The sequence below is a fragment of the Corvus cornix genome, chromosome 2 (genome assembly GCF_000738735.6).
Source record: "Corvus cornix cornix isolate S_Up_H32 chromosome 2, ASM73873v5, whole genome shotgun sequence".
Classification (NCBI taxonomy): Eukaryota; Metazoa; Chordata; class Aves; order Passeriformes; family Corvidae; genus Corvus; species Corvus cornix.
This window is the reverse complement of record NC_046333.1, coordinates 38,486,075-38,506,606: the sequence shown is the minus strand read 5'-3', so window position 1 is coordinate 38,506,606 and position 20,532 is coordinate 38,486,075. Positions and strand designations below refer to the sequence as shown.

At 38.8% G+C, this 20,532-nt stretch overlaps 1 protein-coding gene across 6 annotated transcripts in view; it reads left to right on the top strand.

Annotated features, from left to right (window-relative positions):
* Positions 1 to 11,747, top strand: part of RBMS3 (RNA binding motif single stranded interacting protein 3) — a 709,829-nt gene extending 698,082 nt beyond the window's left edge. For 3 of the 6 annotated variants that reach the window (XM_039548876.1, XM_039548877.1, XM_010398913.4), the window contains 2 exons: positions 1,634 to 1,761; positions 5,595 to 11,747. In XM_039548876.1, coding sequence (XP_039404810.1) covers positions 1,634 to 1,761; positions 5,595 to 5,601 — 135 coding nt within the window. In that variant the 3' untranslated portion in view covers positions 5,602 to 11,747. Of the gene's footprint in view, positions 1 to 1,633; positions 1,766 to 5,594 lie in introns of those variants that run through there. The other 3 variants (XM_039548879.1, XM_010398915.2, XM_010398911.2) reach the window with 1 other exon arrangement.
* The last annotated feature ends 8,785 nt before the right edge of the window (positions 11,748 to 20,532 follow it).

Here is a 20,532-nt window from a genome sequence, read left to right as displayed (position 1 = left end):
AGTGGGCTTATCCTGTTTTCTCCTAGTTCTTTGCAATTATTGCCAGATAAGGTCCCACAGGAAAGGCTACTACTGTTATGTCATACTGAGCTGGTTGTGTTTCAGTCCTTTTTGCCTCGGTATAATTTTTGCCCTAAACTTCATTTGTTTGCAAATGTACTGTGGGTGCCTCTTTTCAATTGCCATTCTTAAGTCAAAATCAGGTAGATAAAAATCTGAATTAAAAGGAGATGGTGGGACAGAGACTGGTTGGGATAGATACTGGTTCATACAACGGCATTGGCTGCACACCATGCTGACCTGTCCAAATGAGAATTAAGGTTAATTTAAATTACTTGTCGAGCCCTTCTCCCCATCACTCGCTAGTATATTCATGCCTTCTAAAGTAACTTGATGTCATAATTATCTACTATAATAATCAAAACATTATCTGAATCTATAGCCTGTTTTTCTCTTATCCTGTGATGATGATTATTGTTAATGTTTATCTGTATTCATGTAGCATCATGAACCAGGACCCTACCATGCTGGATGCTCCACAAGCAGAGACCAAAAACATACAGTCTCTGCCCCAGAGAGCTTACAATCTCAAGATGAGATGAACAAAAGCAGAAGGATAAAGACAAGGAAGTAGACAGAAAAAGATAATGCTGGCAGTCTGCTAAGCAATAGATACGAAGAATTTCTGAAAAATGAAACTGATATTTTAACAGATGCTTTAAAATAAGCTACCTGTTGTTTACATGGGACTCAAATAAAAACAAATCAAGTGCTTTGTGCTCCCTCTTCTGGCTCTGTTGTGTGCAATAGAGTAATAAAGCATGTTCCCTGAAGAGGCTTGCTATTCATGTGACCAACATACCAAGCATGAGAGTAGAGGAAAGAAAATGTGGCTTGCTTTGAAAGCATACTGAAAACTTAAACCAAGTAATATTCAGACTGTCTAAATAGGATAAGAAATTGTGCATAATGTTAAATTAATGAATATAATCTTTTGTGTGTTTACTTATCTACTTTTTGCAAACATATAAATAAAACTTCATTGGAGCTTTGACTTAACAGATTAAAGTCTTTAGTGTAAAGCAAATTTATTTTTGAAAGGAACGCGCATAGAAACAGTGCGTAGAAGCAGGCAGCATTTTTCTAAGGTGACTAAAATTCTGTCGGATATGTAGTAAAGTGGAGAGCAGTGAGCCTAGATTCTGCCTTTATTGCATTTTAAATCAAACAAAATAAATGTGAACTCACTGTGAAGTTGGAGTAGGTCAGCAAAAAATTAGAAGAGCCATACGTATGTCGTGAAAAAGCCAAGAAGTAAAACCCAGAATCCACCAAAATCAGAAGATTTACCTCTAGCTTTGAATGGGCAGGAACTGCCCTCAAAGGGGAAGGTGTTTTTCACTGCAGCCTGTGAGAGCAAACTACTACTGGTAGGCTGAGACAGCTTCTTGTTGCCAAATTAGCTTTCTAAAACTGATGGAGTTTGTTGTTGTTAGCATGTGGTTCTGCTACCTCAAACTCTCTTGATCTCTAGAGAAATGCGTGAATGGTGAGCTGGTGCTGAGCTCCTTTACGTGATTCACTGCCGTGAGCAAAATCAGTAAGTTTTTCATGTTCTCATTTGATTCCCTAGGGTGTTGTTGCTGATACTTCTCCACAGACAGTAGCATCTTCATCACAGGAAGCCAGTGGTCAACAGCAACAGATGACAGTGGAAACATCCAGTGAACATGCGCCTGCATATTCTTACCAACAGTCTAAGTAAGTCGGCATAGGCTTTGGAGTCAGAAGTTTGCTTCTTGATAATAGCAGGCCAAATTTGACTCCTTCTTTCCGCAATTTAAATTCAGAATAGCTTTGTTAAGTTCAGATGAATTCTAGATATATCGCAGTGTAAAAAGGTTTTGGCTGATGGCCTCAACTTGGCAAAATGTCCTTGGGCTCCTGCCCACAATGATATGCTCTCTAACTGTCTGCTGCTTTTCTGGACTCAGAAGGATCTCAACAACTGCATTAACAATCGTCATGCTGGGCTAAAGCTGCATCTGGCATCAGAGGTTAAAAAGGGCTTAAATTTTGCAGTGGTGAAAATACTGGCACAGGACACATTGGCACATGTAAAGATTTCTTCCTGAAACTGTAGTTAATGAAGCAGTAAAAATCACCCCAGGTTTGTATTTGTGATTGTGCAAAACTGTGCCATGCAGACACAGAATAGGCAGGACCTGGAAATGGAAGAAGAAGGGATAAGAAAGAGGTGGGTAGAAGCGCTGCTTGATCTGTCTCCATTCTTCTGCTCCCTTTGTTTACTTCCCATGGAATACCTTGGAAAGTTCAAAATTTATAAACTGACAGCTGTATTTAGAACTCCTAAAGAGTCCCTTCATCTTCAGAATAATCTCTTCAAACACAGCTCTTCTCTCTGCTACAATAAAACTCTTCACAAAGGGAAAGTTACTTAGTGACAGGGTACTCACTGGAACTGATAAATGTTGGACAGATTCTAGGAAGGAGCACAAATCCAGTCCTTCATTAATACATGTATATTGAACACCATCATCACTGTAAAAAGAGAATTACACATTTTATCTTGGGGAAGAAGGTTGAGAAATAGTCAGACAAGAAATACAATAGATATGTCAGTCAATGCATCATGACTCTCTACTTACAGAGGCATCAGATATGAGCTGGTATAGGAAAGATTAGAATTATGCCAATTTGTCAATTGCTTTACTTCATTTTTGACCTCTGGAAAATGTATTTGTTTGTCTACCATGTGAGTATCAAATTGTTTCAGATTTATGTGGTTTTGACCACCATGAGACAGAAGACCTCACTATTTCTTTTGTCATGCCTATATCTGTCGGTATGAACATATTACAAAAACAGTCAACCACGAGCTACGCAATTGGAGACACAGACTATGTGTGCTCATCCTTTCTAGCTGCCAGTCTCTCTAGCACCTATAAAATACTTATTCCAAAATACTTACAGAATATAAAAGGCAAAGAGAGAAATACGTCTGTACCATCCTGTTGGCTTGGTGTGTTCCGTAGTGTTTGGATATGACCATTCCTGTGTCTCAGTTGCCTTTCTCTTACATCTCAAAGCAAAAGGACTTAGATTTAGAATTCCTCATAAAGGCTTAGGTCTAGAAGCCCTCATAAGATAGCTGTGAGCTGCAGATTCTGGCATTTTTCCAGCCTAGGAGGAAACTACATTGCAATTCTTTATTGAAATGGGTGCTGTGTTTCTTGCCTATCTGGTGAATTCCCTGAGAATGGGATGCCTCATCTTTCCTTGTCAGCTACAGCCTTTTTTGCAGTGATGGATATACTTGTAATGGCACCAGCATTTATATTTGGAGGAGTTTCTTTCTTTTTTAATCAGACAGGCAGATCCACTACAGATTTTTTTATTATGCTTATTTCAGTATATTTTTTATCTGAAATGGGCCCTCTATTTATATCTGCCAGTTGCAGGCAGAAATGCAGTGTGGGAAGCTGTAGAAACAAACCAAACTATGCACAACCTCTGTCTTTAAAAATTAACTTCTGACAAAATATTCCAGTAACCTTTAATATAAAAACAAGTGAAGTTGTTTTATAATTAAAATATAATTTTATTACTCTGCTTTTCAAAGGGCACATTTATTAATAACAAACATCATGCCTGATATACAATAGTGATTGTCAATGAGAAATACAAGAAAGTAATTACCACGACTGGACAGTGATTTTGTCAGATATAGGCAAAGGAACAGGCAGACTATATAAAGTTATTTCATGGGAGCTGATCAGTCAGGAGAAAAGTTATAACGGTATATTCCCTTACATTTATTTTCTTTGCAACTATCATGAAATTGCAGGCAACAAAGGAGAGGCAATGTGCTAAGAATGAACTGGGTGGTATAAGGACTCTGTACTCTCTTTGTAAGTAAAAATAAACCATGAAACTTCAATTCTTAGTTCCACTTTTTAATCAGCATTTGTGTTCTTTTATTTAATATGCTGAATGCTATACTTGAGGATCCCACCCACAGAGTTCAGAAATGGTAACTTCATGGCAAAAACCTGGCTACCTATTGTGTAGATAAAAACAGTCCTTGATTCTGAGCAGAGGAATCTACTTTATGAGGAAATCACCTTAATTATTTTAGACGCTACTCCCTTTTTTCCTTGTAAATATTTAATTATGCACATAAAAGCATGAACACTATGAAGCAGAGCTCAATGGATATCCTTGCCCCCAGAAAGTATACTCTCTTACCTCCAAGCAAAATTCTGCTGGACAACATAAAATCTGATTTTAAATGTGGAAAGAATTATGTTCTTCTGGAGCCTTTTGTAGGCAAACTCAATGCTGTGACCCTTTGGTGATATTGGACTTTCATACATGTGGCAGCCACTCGACCCAGAGGGGCAGTAAAATCTCAGGACGTGAGCTTCCAACTTGAGTACTCCTACAAGAAATTCTGAAAGTAGAAAGTCTGAAGAAAATAGTTAATTGTTGAATTCCACACAAATCTGTTCTTAACATTCAAAACATTAATTTTCAGGCGTCATGCAATGAAAAAGTCCATTGGCAAATTTAATATTTAAAACTGCAGCTCTATGTTTATACTCCCAGACAAAAAGTTCTGTGGCAAATGTTAGGTCGTCAACATTCTTCACAATTTAACTCCTAATTTTAAAATTTGTTTTAAACTAGGCAAGGCAAATGGCTTAATGCTTGCAAAAGGAAAGGTGCTGGATTTTCTTGTGCTGAACTTTGGTCAGAAAATGATTTTTTCCATGTAAGCTTTAAGGACTGTGGGAAAAGCAACAGTTGACCCTTATGGATAGCCCTAGACACAGAATAGCATCTATATGTAGGTTCTGGGTCTCTCATAATAATCTCATACTGTCTTGTTAAGATAAGCTAGATTTGACATATCTTTAACTGACATGAAATATCAAAAAGACAAAATGAGAGGTATCATCTGTAAGAAAAAAGTTGGTAATTTTGCTTATTCTTTGTGCTAAATTTAGAAAGATATGACACTATATGATATAAAAAATATATTTTTCTAATTAATATTGCCTTGAAGGTTTCTGCTAAGTTAGCCTTAACTGGCTCATTAAGCAGACTGCTCCACAGTCTAATTGTTCTTGCCATCAGAAAATGTGTTCTCTTTAGCAAATTGGTTATATCTTGTATTGTAATTTTATCCTTCATTTTGTTATTAATACCCAAAATAAATAGTGGCACTTATTATTATGAAAATGTTCACCCTCTTATTGAATTACTTGTGAAAGATTTACACAGCGTTAAGCCATGTATTCATCTCATTTCAGTGTAGTTAGACTGCCTATTAATGCTTAGCATTAAAAGAGTAAATTCATATCTGCTTAGGATGTGTTAACATCCCCAAAGTAGGAGTTCCCTATTTTTGCCTGACTATTTTCAGCTTAGTGGTGGTATCATATTTAAACAGCTGCAGAGTTAGTTTAGCTTGGATAACTTTTAAAGGGAATTGGGTGGGAAAAAAGGAGAGGAGCCTATACCAAAGTTGTTTTGACTTAATGACCACTTTAATTCAATTGTTTTTACAGACAATAAACAGGACTGAAGAATGTCGGTCTGAAATCTTTGCCTTGAATGGAGAAACTTCACTGAACAAGAAGTTGGCTTCCAGTTTGCACAGGCGTCAAATGAATGCTTTTTTTTTTCTACCTTTCCCAATGAAAACAAAACAGTGTTTTTATGTGCTGTGCAAATGGTTCCGTCATGTAGTCTGACAATTTTATTTTTGCTATTTTTTTTTTTCAACTAAAGGAAAAACCCAGAGGAAAAATTCTGGGTTGACATTTCATCTGGATGAACATTTGAATTCAGAATTTACCTGGAGGTGTAGCTAGATTTTTTTTTTTTTTTTTTTTTTTTTAACAGAAAAACTGATGATGTCAAGAGGGAGCAAGTTGTGATGAAAACCAATTGTCTTCCTCAAAAATTAAGCTACTCTTTTTTCTCTCATTTTCTTTTTCTTCTTGTTTTAAATCTAGAGTGTTTTTTTGGTTTTTGTTTTTTGGGTTTTTTTTAAAAGAAATGTTTAGGTAAGGTTTATCTTGAATCTTAATTGCCTTAATTTTAAGGACGTCAAAGGCTCTCAAGGCAAGCTGTCAACGTCTTGTTAGAAAACCCGAGAATGAATTGAAACTGCTCACACCGGTGCTGGTGCAGAAGTTTAATAGACTGAGTTTTTGGGGTGAACAAAAAATAAACTGTACAGTTTAAAAGAAAATGATTTTCTTCTTTTGAAGAAAAGTTGATGATAAAGGAACTGTGGCAACTGAAAGGATTGGAAAAATGCTGGGACTTTTATGAACTTTGTCTTAAGTGTTGACAGAAAAAAATTCTAGAAGGCTAAAGCATTTTACAGTAAAGTTATTGAATTGAGAAAAAAACTTGCTGCATTATAGAGAATGCAGGGGTTTTTTCTTGCAGAATGCAGATTTTTTTATTTACGAAGCGTGATCGCTAGCAGAAGCATTAGTGCTTTTTATCTGCAGTCTTTTTTATGAGCTTTAAGAAGTTTTTAGTCTGCTTTGCTTGTCACATTGCAAAAACCTAGCTTAAGAGCATTAAAAAAAACTTAAGTAGATAGGAGCTTATGGTCAAAAAAAGTGCAAAAAAAGCAATAGATAGAAGAAATTGTTGACAATTTCTGTAGTCTTTCCTAGTTGTGAACAAATGCAGCCTATGGATGGCCTATTTTATACCAAAGATGAAGTGACACCCTAACGCAGTCCAGAAGATAGAGGTTTTTTTTCTTTTTTTATCTTTATTTGACCTACATGGCCGGACCAGTTCTTACTTTCTTGTTTGTTTAAACTATCTTCCACTGGTGTTTTACATACGGCATATGTTTATAGTGGAAATTTCAGAATAGTTGGTATTAGAAGCTGTCCTGGTTTTCGATGGTGTGCTTTGGAGAACATCCCAAAGCAAGGGGATTGGGTTACCAACTAATCTGTCCAGGTGGGCTTTAATTTTGATGAGTTTTTCTCTTTAATTACCTGATCTTTGGTATTTCTACTGAAACAACAGTCTTCCTTCTGAATTCCAACATACCAATTCATTTCTTCACCTCAGTCTTTGTCATCGTCCAGCATGCATAGCCACCTTAATTCTGCATTTATTTCTCAGTGTTGCATTTGAGTTGCCAGGTAGATATAAGAGAAAGCAAACTTGATCTTTGTTCTCATTTTAGCTTTCCCTTACAAGCAAAAATTTTGAAAATTATGTAGTATTGTCATGCAGGCAGGAAGTTAAAAATTATTCTTCTCTGCTATGATTTCTGTTGTCTTAATATGTTGGCTGACAATCACTAATTAGTATGATTAGGCAAAAAAAAAAAAAAAAAAAGACCGTAAATTTAATCTACCAAAATCTGTTTTAGGAATGACAGTTATTTTCCATACAGAAATCTTGATTATGGCCCTTACTTCTTCCAAAGAGACAAATGAAAAAGGTGAGAAGGAAGTCAAAAGATGATTTTTTTCCTTAAGGAGGCAGAAGTGAAGCAGCATTTCCGTATATACATACATACACACATATCTATGTGTGAAAATTAAACCAAACATTTTTAAACTTTCCTCCATTCAGAAGAGAGGGGAAGGCTCATCACATTTATTGTGGTGGATTACAGACAGGGTATCCATTAAAAATAATGAAATTAAAACATATGTATTGGATCAATCTGATTCAGCTGCCCAATCCTAAAAAGAGGTCTGTGTTTCCCTAACCTGACTTTTTTGGGGAAAAGAACACAATTATTTTTTTAAATCGATAAAACAAGATCGTATTTTTTAACATAGTGGGAGGGGGGAGGGGGTTTCCCAAGTAAATGCTGCTAGATATGCAACATAGAAAAGAGAGAAATGGGAGTTCACACAGTGCTTCACTGTAGGAAGAGGGCCTGATTTTCAGAAGTGATAAAGCTTCTGCTTTCTCCAGAGTAGTTGTTGATATTCAACACTTCTGAAAACCAGATGATGCCAAAGTAAAAGAACAACATCATCCACAGCATGTTTTCAATTCAGAAAAAAACCCCAAACCTCTCTTTCTGTTTCATGTGCTGTCTCATTCCTTGTTGCTTTTTGAGAGGGGCACTTGAATTTTGTCCTTAGATTAAGGTTCCCTCTTTCTTTAGAGGGCTTATGAGGGAAAAAAATCGATCTAGCCTTATTTTCTTCCTTTCTACACATACTCTCTTTCTGTCTCTCTCTGAATTATTTGTACAAATGGAGATAACCCCAGGCACAAGTCAGTTAAATATGAAATAAAGACATTTGTTTCTGTGTTAGTTCTAATGTGACATACACAAAGTCTCATTTACTATCAACAATGAGGCTACAAGGTAGCTACCATGTGGCTGATGAATATGCTGAGGTACCTTCTTGTTTCTATTCAGAACTCTGCTGCTTTATTTATACATTCAGAAACATTTTTCTTATTTTTTTCAGCAAAGTTAAACAATCTCAGTGTTTTTTATTAAGCCAGGCAGGCAACACAGTATCACAGTGCCTGTCACTTTAAAGTGTTTCAAGTGCATTCTGTATTAGAATTGTTCCCTTTTTTTTCATGCTATAATGTTCAATAGTGTTTGAAATCGAAAGAAACAAAGCAAAGAAGTAGAGGAAGGAGAAGAGGAAAGAAAATGGACCCCTTAAATACAATTCATCATCTTACTGATCCCAAAAAAAACCAGTGAACTGGTACTTGAAATCTATGAATTGTAAACACTGTGAGCCTTGAGTATAAACAGTCATAGATCATAAGGTAAGAAAAAAGCTTATTTGGAAATTACAAGATACTCAGAAAGTGGTAACTCATTTCTAAAAGTTAAAAAAGAGATAAAAGTGAACAGTGAAATAGCAACACACTGCATGGGTGTTGTCACTTGGTGGCCTCTGAAATCTTAAACTGGTTTTCTTTATGTTTGTTCTGGCTAATACGATTTTTTGAAAGTTTATTATTATGCTCTGTTTAGTTTCTGTTTTCCTTTTTTTTTTTTTTTGAACACCTGAATTTGTAAAGTCAGTATCTTTGTCTGTGTTGCCAATTTAGCTTTAAATATCACGAGAGTTCCTGAAAGATTGCAGAAACAACTCTAGATGTCTAAGGCAATGGTGCCTGGCCCAGAGGTCTAGAAGTAACATCAAATCCATAAACTGAACTGCGTATGTACTTTCCATCACACCTGAATTCTTGTAAATAATCAAATCTGGATGTTCAGGTTTGGTATTTTGCTTTTACCTTAAAAGATAAATACAAAAGGGGTGTCAGAAAACTATGAATTATGGCTAGAAAATTCTGAATACCTGGGCTTGTCACTTAACATTGAAGGGGAAAAAAAAAAAAGAAAAAGATACAGTGGAACTGAAGAGAGTATTATATTTGCAGGTGCTGACCCAAGTGTAGATCAGGGCGCTGAAAAATCTCACTGTTCCTGCTGAGATTGCAGAGGGACTCTTCTTCCTATCTGGCTCTACTGCTGGTTTTGTAAGCACTTTTCACCTGTGACAGTCAGGCCTCAAATTGTGAATGTCCTCTTATTGCCTTCCAGTGAAAGAGACTCTTGAAATGTCCTTAGCCTGTGCTTACTTGTATAGTTCTGTATACCAAGAGACTGCCTTGGTTGTGTTGGTCAAGAAATACACCGTAATGCAGAATGAGGCATATTAAAGAGCAGTTGCATCACATTGTATCATCTTCTGCTATGGATGCATGCCCAAACGTGGAAGATAAAGGCTGGTCATTAGAGAAGTGAGGGCTTAACCTTTCAATGGGCAATTGGGCTGTAGCATTCGAATGGATTTTTACTCGAGTAAAAATCAAATGAAGGGTATTATTTATGTATGTATGTGTACCAAAACTCAGCAAATTTGAGGAAGCCTGCATTGTAATAAAGTTTATTTTTAATATGTCATAGTATTTGGATCTATATTATGTTGTTTATGGTACTGAAGATTGAGATTGATCCTAAGTGTTTAACAAATTGCCATGCTTCATGATTTTAAGCTTGATGGTGCTCCTCATGCCACTTCATTTTAATGCTGAGGCTGACATGAGCAAAACAGGTTTAGGCAGACTCACTTAACTCCACCTATAGCAAGAGTCATGCTAAAGAGTGATAATGTGCTTAAAGTAATGAATCAATCCATTTTTAGTGATGAGACCAAATGTGGTAGTTGAAGATAGTAATGTTTGATACACGCATGGTCAACATTTCCTTTCAAAACTTTATTTAACATGAAATTGGTCCGGATATAAAAGAAGTGCCCTAGGGTAAGGGATTTTCCTGGTCTTTCTCAATAGCCCACATGAACCAAGAAAACAGTCACGGTGTGATGGAAATGCAAAACATAAAACAACAAAACTGCTGACATTTGGTGCATTAGTCTTTTCTGTTTAATGACAACTGACTCTAGTAACGAGGAATCCTTTCTTTTCTAATACGCATACACACAGTCATGCACGCACACTTTCTCAGAAGGAGGGCTGAGTGAGCAGCAGACTTCTCCTCCCCTTCAGTGGAACAGATTTCTAGAATCTCAGCAAGCAGCAAAAATGCAGTGTAAGGAGAGTTATTTTCCTCTCAAAAAGAGCACCAACTTTTTCTATATTGCTCCTGTCACCCAGATAGGCTAGAGCGCTGTATGCACCCCAGAGATTTATTCACCTTTGTGCCTCAAAGCAGGCAGAAGAGACCCTTTCTTCTCCCCTTTATTAACATACTCTTTGTTAAAATTGAACAGAAAATTATGAGAGTAAAGCTGTAAAAGAAATGAAACCCAGCACTGGTTCAGATTTCTATGATAAGAAAAAATTCTTGTGTTTATTGAAGTTGTTCAGTTCAACTGTTAATTCCCCGAACAGTGACAGCTGAGTTCTTTCACCTTAATAAAAATGTGTAATCAAGTGTAAAATGTCAGCCTTTGACAGGTTCACAAATTCATTTTTCCTTGTAGGTCCAAAGCCTGCAAGGTGCAAGCACCTTCCAAGATCTGGATCTGTTGTCCTTAAGAGAGTATCTGCCCAACATTAATTTTCTGCCTTTAAGTGTCTTTCTCTTGGATAATAATTTTATGAATTTGGTGAAATTTACCGTCAGTTATATTTTTAAAAGCCCAAAAATACAACCTAAAGAAGAGAACATGATGTTTATGTAACTGAAGTATTATTAAATATGATGTATTCCAGAGTGGAAGAAAATTCTACTATCTTTTTGAGGCAAAACAATTTTATGTAAAACCAGGAAGTGTACAGAATTCATTTAGGAATTTTTAATTGTTTTCCTTTTTAAAGGAGAATGAACAGATTCTATCTGTAAGAAAAATCAAAGCAGCTTTGAAAGCAGATGAACTTCCTATCAAGAAAACATGCATCACAAAAATGGGTCAGAGGTTCTTTACAGTCCTTACAGACTTCACTGCAGCCAAAATGTAGAATACAGAACCTCTGTGATACATTAAATTATGAATCTTATTTATATGGGCATCTGTGTGCTGATGTCTCAGAATGTCTCTGAAAGATCTGTACTGCTATGTTTTGGGGTTTTTTTTATGTTTTCCATTTGTAACACAATCCTTAATAGCTGCCATTTTCCCACTCCTGGGGCTTTCTGTAGATCAGTGGATGTTAGGTTTAAACTTCTGTTTTCTTTGATGAAGCTTTCAATAAAAAAATAAAGAAAGAAAAGAGCTGGGTGACTCTGTGTTCTTGTGGCACCTTTCTGCAGAGGCTTCCCAAGGCTGTGACTCTTGTGCTGAGCACAGAGGGAGCAGAAAGGCTTTACAGCAAAGTCTGCCTCTTCCACATCTTCACCAAATGGAAGGAAGGAACGAGAGAGACAGGACAGCTCTGCTGCCCTGTCAGCAGCACAGCCCACCCACGTGCTAGGAGGTGAAATACAGGAGAAAGTGTTTCTCACACCAAGACTGAATATATAATGCTGGTGGGTATCTGCTGTCCAGGCTCTCAGCTGTGCACCTGCTAGAAGAACATTCCCTCTGTTTCTGAGGTTTATTTTAAAGAGTGACTTCAGGGCAAAAGTTGCCACATGGAAGACAGAAAATCTTTATTTGTGGAATAAGTACAGCCTAAGCAATGGTAGAGCAAGCCATACTTCATCTTGAAAGGAAACTGGAAAGTAAATTGCCTCCTCAGCCATATCTCACATGGAACAAGAAAGGTATTTGGTGCATTCCTCATGGCTGCTTCACTCAGCAGCTCTCTTGTTGCCATGTGCATTGCTTTCCATCAGGGCAGTTTCTGTGGCAAAGGCGAGGGTGGGGTGGAAGGGTCCAGCTCCAGTCTCCTCCGCAGCCAAGTGGCTTTGTTCACAGGTTGGGAATTACTGAGTGCTCCTTTTTACCTGCCAGCAATGTGCCTGTCTCCTTCAGCCCTATACCTATTTTTGGGATTGCCTGCACGCTTTCTTTTCACTTCTTTTTGCCCAATAAAATACACATCAATGAGCTTCTAACTCCTTTCAGCTTAATCAGGATAGACCAAAGAAATCCTTAGAAGACGGAGGAATGAGGTGAAGAAGCAGGTGAGAGGGATTTTTTTCAAGTGTACCTGTGCTGAAATGTCCATTGCTGCTGGCCATGATGATGGTGAGAAAAGGAGGAAGGCAGGAGGTTGAAGCTCCAACCTGGTTGGAACTCTGAATGTTGGCTGAGGAGGCTGGGGAGATCAGCAGAAAGTTGGACACAGTGTTCCACTAACACAAATGGTGCAAAGGTGGTTTATATCTGATGTTCTGCTGTCAGGTTCATCTTTGTCACTGCCAGGATTGCTCCATTTCCAAGATCATTCCACTTCAAGCTCTACTAACAAGAAAATTGCTAACAAATGTGGCATTAGTGGTTTTGGTTTTATTGTCTGTCAGTTGGCTCTCTGTGTGCATATGGAACCAGTATAAGGGGGGTTTGCATCAGCTTCCACAGAAGTGTGGGTAAGAAGGCTTTATCTTCTCATCCTCTTGGTCCCACTGTTAGTGTCCGGAAAAAAAAAAAAAGTTAATTGGTAAATTATATCATTGTATCTGTCAGCCTTAGAATTAAAAGAACGAAGACAAATAGGGCTTTTTAGTGTGTGATGTGTGTTGCTTCCAGAGGGCGAAAGCCATGTTTATCAGTAGTCTGCATCTGGAATGGATGTCCATGTCTTCCATGTGGAGAAAGCCGTGTCCTTTGATTGTCACTCCCTGAGATTTCAAGTAGAGGGAAAGAGAACAAATCAATAGCTGGTGTAGCATAAATTTAGGACAATTCCATACTTAGCAGATTTAAATAAATTTTAGTTTTATTATTTTGGATGACCAGGGATTGCACATTAAGAGCAAGGTCTCAATATGCCAAAAATGATCAGCAAACACAGAAGCAAAGGGTCAGGAGCAGACAGGACTGCAGCAGAAGCTACTGAAAGTAGCAAGCAAGCCAAGATTCAAACCTAAGTGTCCACCTGACTGTTGGTAAACTTGCTGAAGCCTTTGTCTGTGCCACAGCTCCTTGCCCACTCGTGTCAATCTGATCTTAGCAGAATACTGTGCACTAGGCAAGAGCCTCCGTTTGGCTTCGGCGAGCACGAGCCATGGTAGTAATTAATGGCTAACAGGAGTGGTCCTGAGGCTGCACGCAACAGGGCAGGATTTCTGCCAGGCAGATAACAAGCCTGCCTGGAGGGGAACGTGCTGCTCAGCACATGCAGACAGGAGGCTGCAGCTGCCCACTGCTGCACGCAAGGCAGGCAGGCAGGAGACAGCACATTCCTCCACTTAAGCCCACCCAGAGCCTGTCAGCTCGGAAAAACACATGCACGGTCGTCAAGGTTTGTTTACCAATGTTACACTGTTCCTGAAAAAATCCACTTTTTGGCAAGATGCTGTGACCAAACCACCTCCTTCCTTTTCAAAATTTATATTTAAAGGTGTGCTCACTTTGAACAGATGCTTTGCATTGGTACCTCACTGAGCTTACTTGAAGGAGCAAAAATGATAACTAAATAATCTGCTAGATATGTGCACTGCTTTAAATGAAGGACTTGAAAGTCAATCCAGTTAAAATGATGCAGCTGTTTTTAAAAGTTGAAAGGGCTTATATTTATAGTGTGACCTAGTGTTTATAGCTGAGGCCTGAAGTTCTGCTGCATGAAAATGCTGCTGAAAAGTAGGACTGTGTAAGAAGAAGAAACTATGATTTACACCTATTATTTGATTTATTTCACCTTTTTTTACCAGTCAGTACATTCTCTGTCTTGTGTGGAATTCAGCCATTGACACACAGCCAAGTGTAAATTGTGTAAGTTCCTTGCACATAATTCCTCTGGGATCGAGTCCTATGTTTCTCACTCAGAAATAATTTCCTCCTTATTAACAGTTGTGCTACATCACACAGCAGCTGACTAGGATGCTCTCTTCCTCAGGTAGAGCAACTTCTGCCTGGTGTTAATATTGTATTTAATACTCTGTAGTGGAGCCCAGGCTCCTCTGAGCTTTCCACACATCATCTTGTTTTTTTCTAGTTAATCTTGGTGACATGCAGGTGCTCTGCCACCATTGAATCTCTTTTTAGTACAGAGGAGGAGGCAGGGAAGTAGACAGATCTCCTCAGCTGATGCCAAGACACAGCTATCCTTAGCTGAGGAAAAGAACGTCCACCACAAAGCAAACAGAACTGAGTAAAGCACCAGGAGAAGTGGAGAGCTGACCCAGTGCTTCCTTTCTCCATTTGTGCTGTGAGTTCCAGGTTCTCTTCTTAGCAAGCACTCTGACAGCCCCCTTTCTTGCTCTAGAGGTGAAACTTTGAGAGGCCCAGAAAGTTACCAGTTAAAAAAAAAATCAGTTTCGTAGTGTTTCTTCCCAGTTTCTCAGTTGTGACCCTTCAGTATTATGTCCCATGCATGCTTCCAAAGGAGCAAGTAAATATTTATTACAGTAACATACAGTGGCCTCAGTCTCCACCAGGTGCCATGCAAACAGAAAAAAAGAGATGTCCAGCTAGGCTTATGAGGGAAGGAAAAATGATCTGCTTAATCCATTCAGCGATTGAGATTTTTGCTAGACCTTCTGACACACCTATGTTCAGTGGGATTTGGTGTTTCTGGTTACTTTTCACAGCAATAGCTGGCTATAACACAGAGTTCAAGGACTGCTTTCCAAAATCTGTTTCCCTTTTCACATAGTGATTGTGATGTGAGGGCTTTGGGATGTAAACAGCTGTTTGCAGATGCCAATTTTTGGAGAACATGCAATTCTTTTTTTTTTTTTTTTCAGAAGAAAAAATGTTCAAAAGAAACACCTACTGCTGCTTAGAAAAATAAAGTTACCCAGTAGTTTCAGTCAGTGGAAGCGCTGCCACCAAAATCATCTTGAGGTGTATGACTCACCCCTGTGCAGACCTGTATGGCGAGGATGAAATATCTCCTCAATGCAGAAAGACTTACATTGGGGGCCAGACTGACCTTTACAAGGTACTAAAGCTTTGAGCGTGCTCTGAGTAGTGATGAGTGTTGTCTGTAGCAATGACTGAGACAGGATGCTCACAGCAGGGTTGTTTCTACTACACAAGGGAACTGAATTGTCTTTGTAGGCGAGCGCCTCACCTGAACATAACTTTGATGTCTTGTGCAGTGAGCTGGCCATAAAATTGTCCCTTCTTTTGTCTTTTGCACTGGGGACAGGGCTTGCGTTAGAAGTGTTTTCTGCAAATGACACTTTCTCCTTGCTTTCCCTTTGAAATTGATTGTTTCCATGCTCACTGCATGCTGGCAACAGTGTCTGTACTTCTAGTGAGAACTCTGCCCCTACGCAGAGGCCCCTGGACAAAGAAGATTTTCTTCCATATCAAGGGCTTCCCTGGACTGCAGCAATGGTCCTTCCATTTGCCAGTCCTGCCTGAGTGAAATATGTTTATTACTGTAATATGTTTCAGCTTTTGCAGCCAGTTCCTCTTGACAGGAAGTCCTGAGAACAAGTTCTTCATGTCTCCTCTCCACCAAAAAAAAAAAAAGGTGCCAGAAACTTCCTCCAGCTGTGGAGACCCAGGATCAGGGAATTACAAAAGCAAAAACCACTGCTCTTTGGCTAAATTATAGTTGTTTTTATTAGAACTTTCTTCTCCTCCCAATCCACTTCAAGCTCATTTATCTCTCCCTTCCCTATGACACATCCTGTCTGACATGCAGAGTGTAGCTTTCCGAGGTGATTTCTATTACTTGCCTATACAGCACCGAAGAGAAACCTTCAAAACTATAACTTCAACAAGCTATAACCACATTGGATTCTCTGCTGGGAATTCTTAGGTTATTTTTTCCCAAAGCATATGATTTTTTATTAGGCTTGGAAAGAATTCTCATTAAAAAGTAGGGACCTGAGCATCAAAGCTCACTACGGTAATGCGGGCTGTTTACCTGAGAGAAACAGTCTGTTGAGTAGGAGTATTAAATGTTGTAGCTAACTGGACAAAAATGGGCAAAACTAAACAAACTTCCCAAAGAGAAGAGGCAGGAAAGACTCTTCCCTAACTCAGAAGAGGCTTTGCAGTCTAGTGAGGCTCTACCTCATTTTGCCTCTCCTATGGAGGCTGCTACAAAGGTTTAGATAAGTGACCATCAGCTGCCCTGGTGAGTGAATTAACAAATAATTCTGATTAATTCTGTGCACAGATTAAAGGGAAAGAACTGAAGTAGCATAAATGGCTGAGGTTCATGCAGGCTGTGAGGGAACAAGGAAACTTGAATGTCAGCAAGACATCAGCATCTGGCCCAGAAAATTGTCTTCTCCTCCCTGTGGCACAAGCAAGTTTTCACTTTATCAATAACAAGGGCTCAGAAACATGGGATGAAAAAATTTATAGCAGGATTACTTTTTCCAGTAGTGATATCTACAATCATCCAAAATGAATTATTTACAAAAAAAATAGCCCCAGTCACTTTCCTCTTTCAGCTACCTGTTGCCTGCCCCCAACCCCATCACACCCAGCCAGACATTTAATCAGCACAGCTACACCTGCCAATAGACCTCAGCAGAAGTGCAGTGAGAGACACTGAGTATTTCAGACTTGTTTCAAAAAGAGTTACAGAAGATTCACACTTGTGGGATGTTTCTTTGCAGACTAAGGTGCTGACCAGAGTCAAGAAAGATGTCTGCTTTCCATCCTTCACGAAGTTCCACGTTCCTCTGCCCCTTTATAAAATGCTATTTAGGAAAAGCATTGTGCTGTGGATATGAATGTATGTACATGTGTATAAACAGAGCCGGGATAATTTTATGCGATAAGGACTCTATGGGGCATTATACTCAGTCTTCTTTAACCCATAACCTACCCTCAGAACTCAAATGAAAGAGCAAGCTGCACAGTTGACAACCTGTTTCTTTCTTCCTGCAACAGTTTCAGTAATAAAAACTGCTTGGTAGCAAGGCACACGTGCAAAACATGCCTGTCCATTTGATCCATGGCACTGCATGCCAGTGCCAACATGGGCCTTTGCCACTCTCAATTTAATGGCAGCAGATGCCATTTGGTGTAACAGACACAGCAGAGATGTAGCCTGTAGAGAATAAAAAGCATGGAAGTCCATGTCTCTAGACAGGAAAAATAATCTGTGTGCAGAGGTCAGAGAAAGACCTAAGCAGGGGAATTTTTCACTGTAATGAGCTACAAAAAATACCCTTCTCTGTCCTCTCCCATAGCTTTACTCAAGAAGCCTCCAATCCTCCTTTTCTTGCAACAGAATTCATTAGTGCTTCTGTCTGTACAGTAGCTCCCTGCAGCACTGTCTCCACTTCCCACCCAATGCAGATCTATTCAAAATATTTGGTGTTCCTGTAAGTATTGAGCACTCAAATTGAAGAATGCCAGTAACAGCTGAGTGTGTGCTTGCAGAGCTTGGTTCAACATGGCACGATTCCACCATGGCAGCTGGCTGCTCTAGTAAAACTCTCGGGGGCCTCATGAAATAACTGACATGAAAGTAGCGTTTGGAGCAAGAAACGGAACTCATTTTTCAATTGACATTAAAGAGGAAATCATTTTAGTGTAGTTGATACTGCCCAGACACATTTTCAGTAATTAAGGCTCAGAAAAAGCAGTGGAAATGCCTATGAGGTGTGCTAAGAATGAAGCCAGAAGCAACGTGTGAGAGGTGCCAGTGAAGGAGTCCCTGTGCTGAACATGACATGAAATGGGAAACCTTATGGAATACAACCATGGGGAGAACAAGAGCTGCCCAGAAGAATCAAGCACGGAAGGAGCCTAAATTGTGCCTTCAAGTACAGTATGAGGACACAGGAAAGGCAGAGGTGACTTCAGAAGTGTGATGCTCATGGTCATGTAAGGTATTCTTGTGTCATTGAGGTAAGGAGGAAAAACTGATCCTGTCTACGGTCTCTTGCCTCAGCTTTGAAACACATCTGAATTCATTCCTTCCCTACATGTTGCCAATACATATCCATATGTGACTTGATTTCTCATTTTTGTACTCTTTCATGATACTAGATTTCACTTCTTCATCCAATTACAAACTTCGGAGGTTTTTTCAAGAGTTTAGGTCTTATTGTTTCCATAATGTATTTTTTAAGATCACAGCCACCTCAGAGACACATTCCATTATGCACAAAAATAGGTGACATTCCTACCATTTTACAACCAAAAACCAGTGAAAGTGAGCTTGACCCAGTGTACACTTTTTTTAATATGGAACCCACAATTCCCTGATGGATTTTTCTGCTGTATCTCTCTGATCGTTCTTGAGGCCCCAGGTGAAATTACACTGGCTTCCCTTTGTTGGTCCTAGGCTCAAGTGGATATCTGAACAAGGCAGATACTACCAAATCCCAGGGTGTATATTTTTGGCTGTTGATTACCTAAATAATTCACAGATTACCAGACTCTATCAGCTCTACTTTCCACACTCCAAGTTTGTGTCACTACCTACGCACAGAGTTTATTGTTGAGTGAGGATCTGCAGCAGCACCCCAGAGAAAAGAGAACCTTGAAACCACAGGGGATAATGCTCCTTTTTGAACCTGCAAAGGAATCACCGGGGCTGAAAAGGGGGTCTCTTTCCTGCTCCCCAAAATTGTGACACCATCCCATTTATGGTCAGTTTCTTTAGTCAGACATCAGTTTGGGTGTGTGTTTGTAAACAAATTGTCTTCAAATTACTTTTTCAAGGTTTTATGAGGAAATGAATCAGCTCCTTCATTAAATTCAAATTCTCTTTTGTGTTCTGGTTTACTTATATCCACTAAGAGCCCAGTCCCCCTCCCATCTCCGAGAAAAGAGAACTACAAGGGAGCATATCATGTTCACAGTTTGGTTATGTGTTTGTTTATCTGTTAATATTTGCTTTTTATAAATCTTAGCGATTTTTCTGCTGTAACTTGTTATTGCAGAACACACTGCTCTCTTATTTATTCTTGACAGATCCTGTATAAATTTATGGTTCTGCATCAATAATAAGAGTCATTAATCATAGTAACAATGCACATCACAGGGTCTTCCAGGCATTCACCACTGAACTTGCTCTACTGTCCTACAAATGAAACGCTCCCCCTCTCAGTAATTAGTTCTGAGCTTACACAGAAACCAAGGAATTTTGCTAGAAAAACTGGGAGAAAAGATCATTTTCTTACAATGGATATGTTGAACGATGGGGGTGGGAAAGAATCTCAGCTACAGGTGATGCCATGATGATTTTTTGCCTTTTCTTTTATATCCCTTTTATATACCTTTTTATAACTTTTGTATTCTTAGTGATTTTTAGCCAACATTCTTGGACTTGTTTGTCAAGCTAGGAGACGAAACATCTTAGAAGGCTCGTAGTTGTGGATCAGAAAGCCCCAGACACCAAGGTCCTTTCCAGAAGGAAATTTTGTGAACTAAGATAGAACCATCCAGGGGAAGGTTCCTTGGGGAGGGGGGCTCACTCGAGCCTCTCACCCGGGAACCTCTGGTAGATATGCTAATTAGTAAGAGCTATAAGGTTATACCCAATCTATCGTGTTTGTGCATTGCGGGGTGCATTTCAGTGCATTCCACCTGGACCTGGTGCACCTAAGGCTCCTTACAATAAATACCGAGGTAAAATCCCTTTTTCCCTTCTAACCATGTTTGATTCTTAAGACCAGGAAAAGACATCACAGGAAGGCAGTAAGGGGGTTTATAGTTACTGGGAAATGTTTTCATTTCTGTAGTAAATGGAAGTTTGTTCTTTAGCATCTCATATTTGAAACTTACGGACAAATATTTTGTTATAAAATTGTGTGAAAATTGTTCCCCAAAACAGCCATTTCTTTTGTTTCGTTTCCATTCTTCCAACAACTACATTAGCCAGTAAGTACAACTTCTCTATATTCATTGTTTATTTACATATATGAAAGAAATAGCAGGAGAAAAGTAATCTAACAGATTAGAGCAATGGACAGTAAATCCAATTCTGTACCAAGTAAAGTCAATACAAATTATTCTGCTGAGTTCA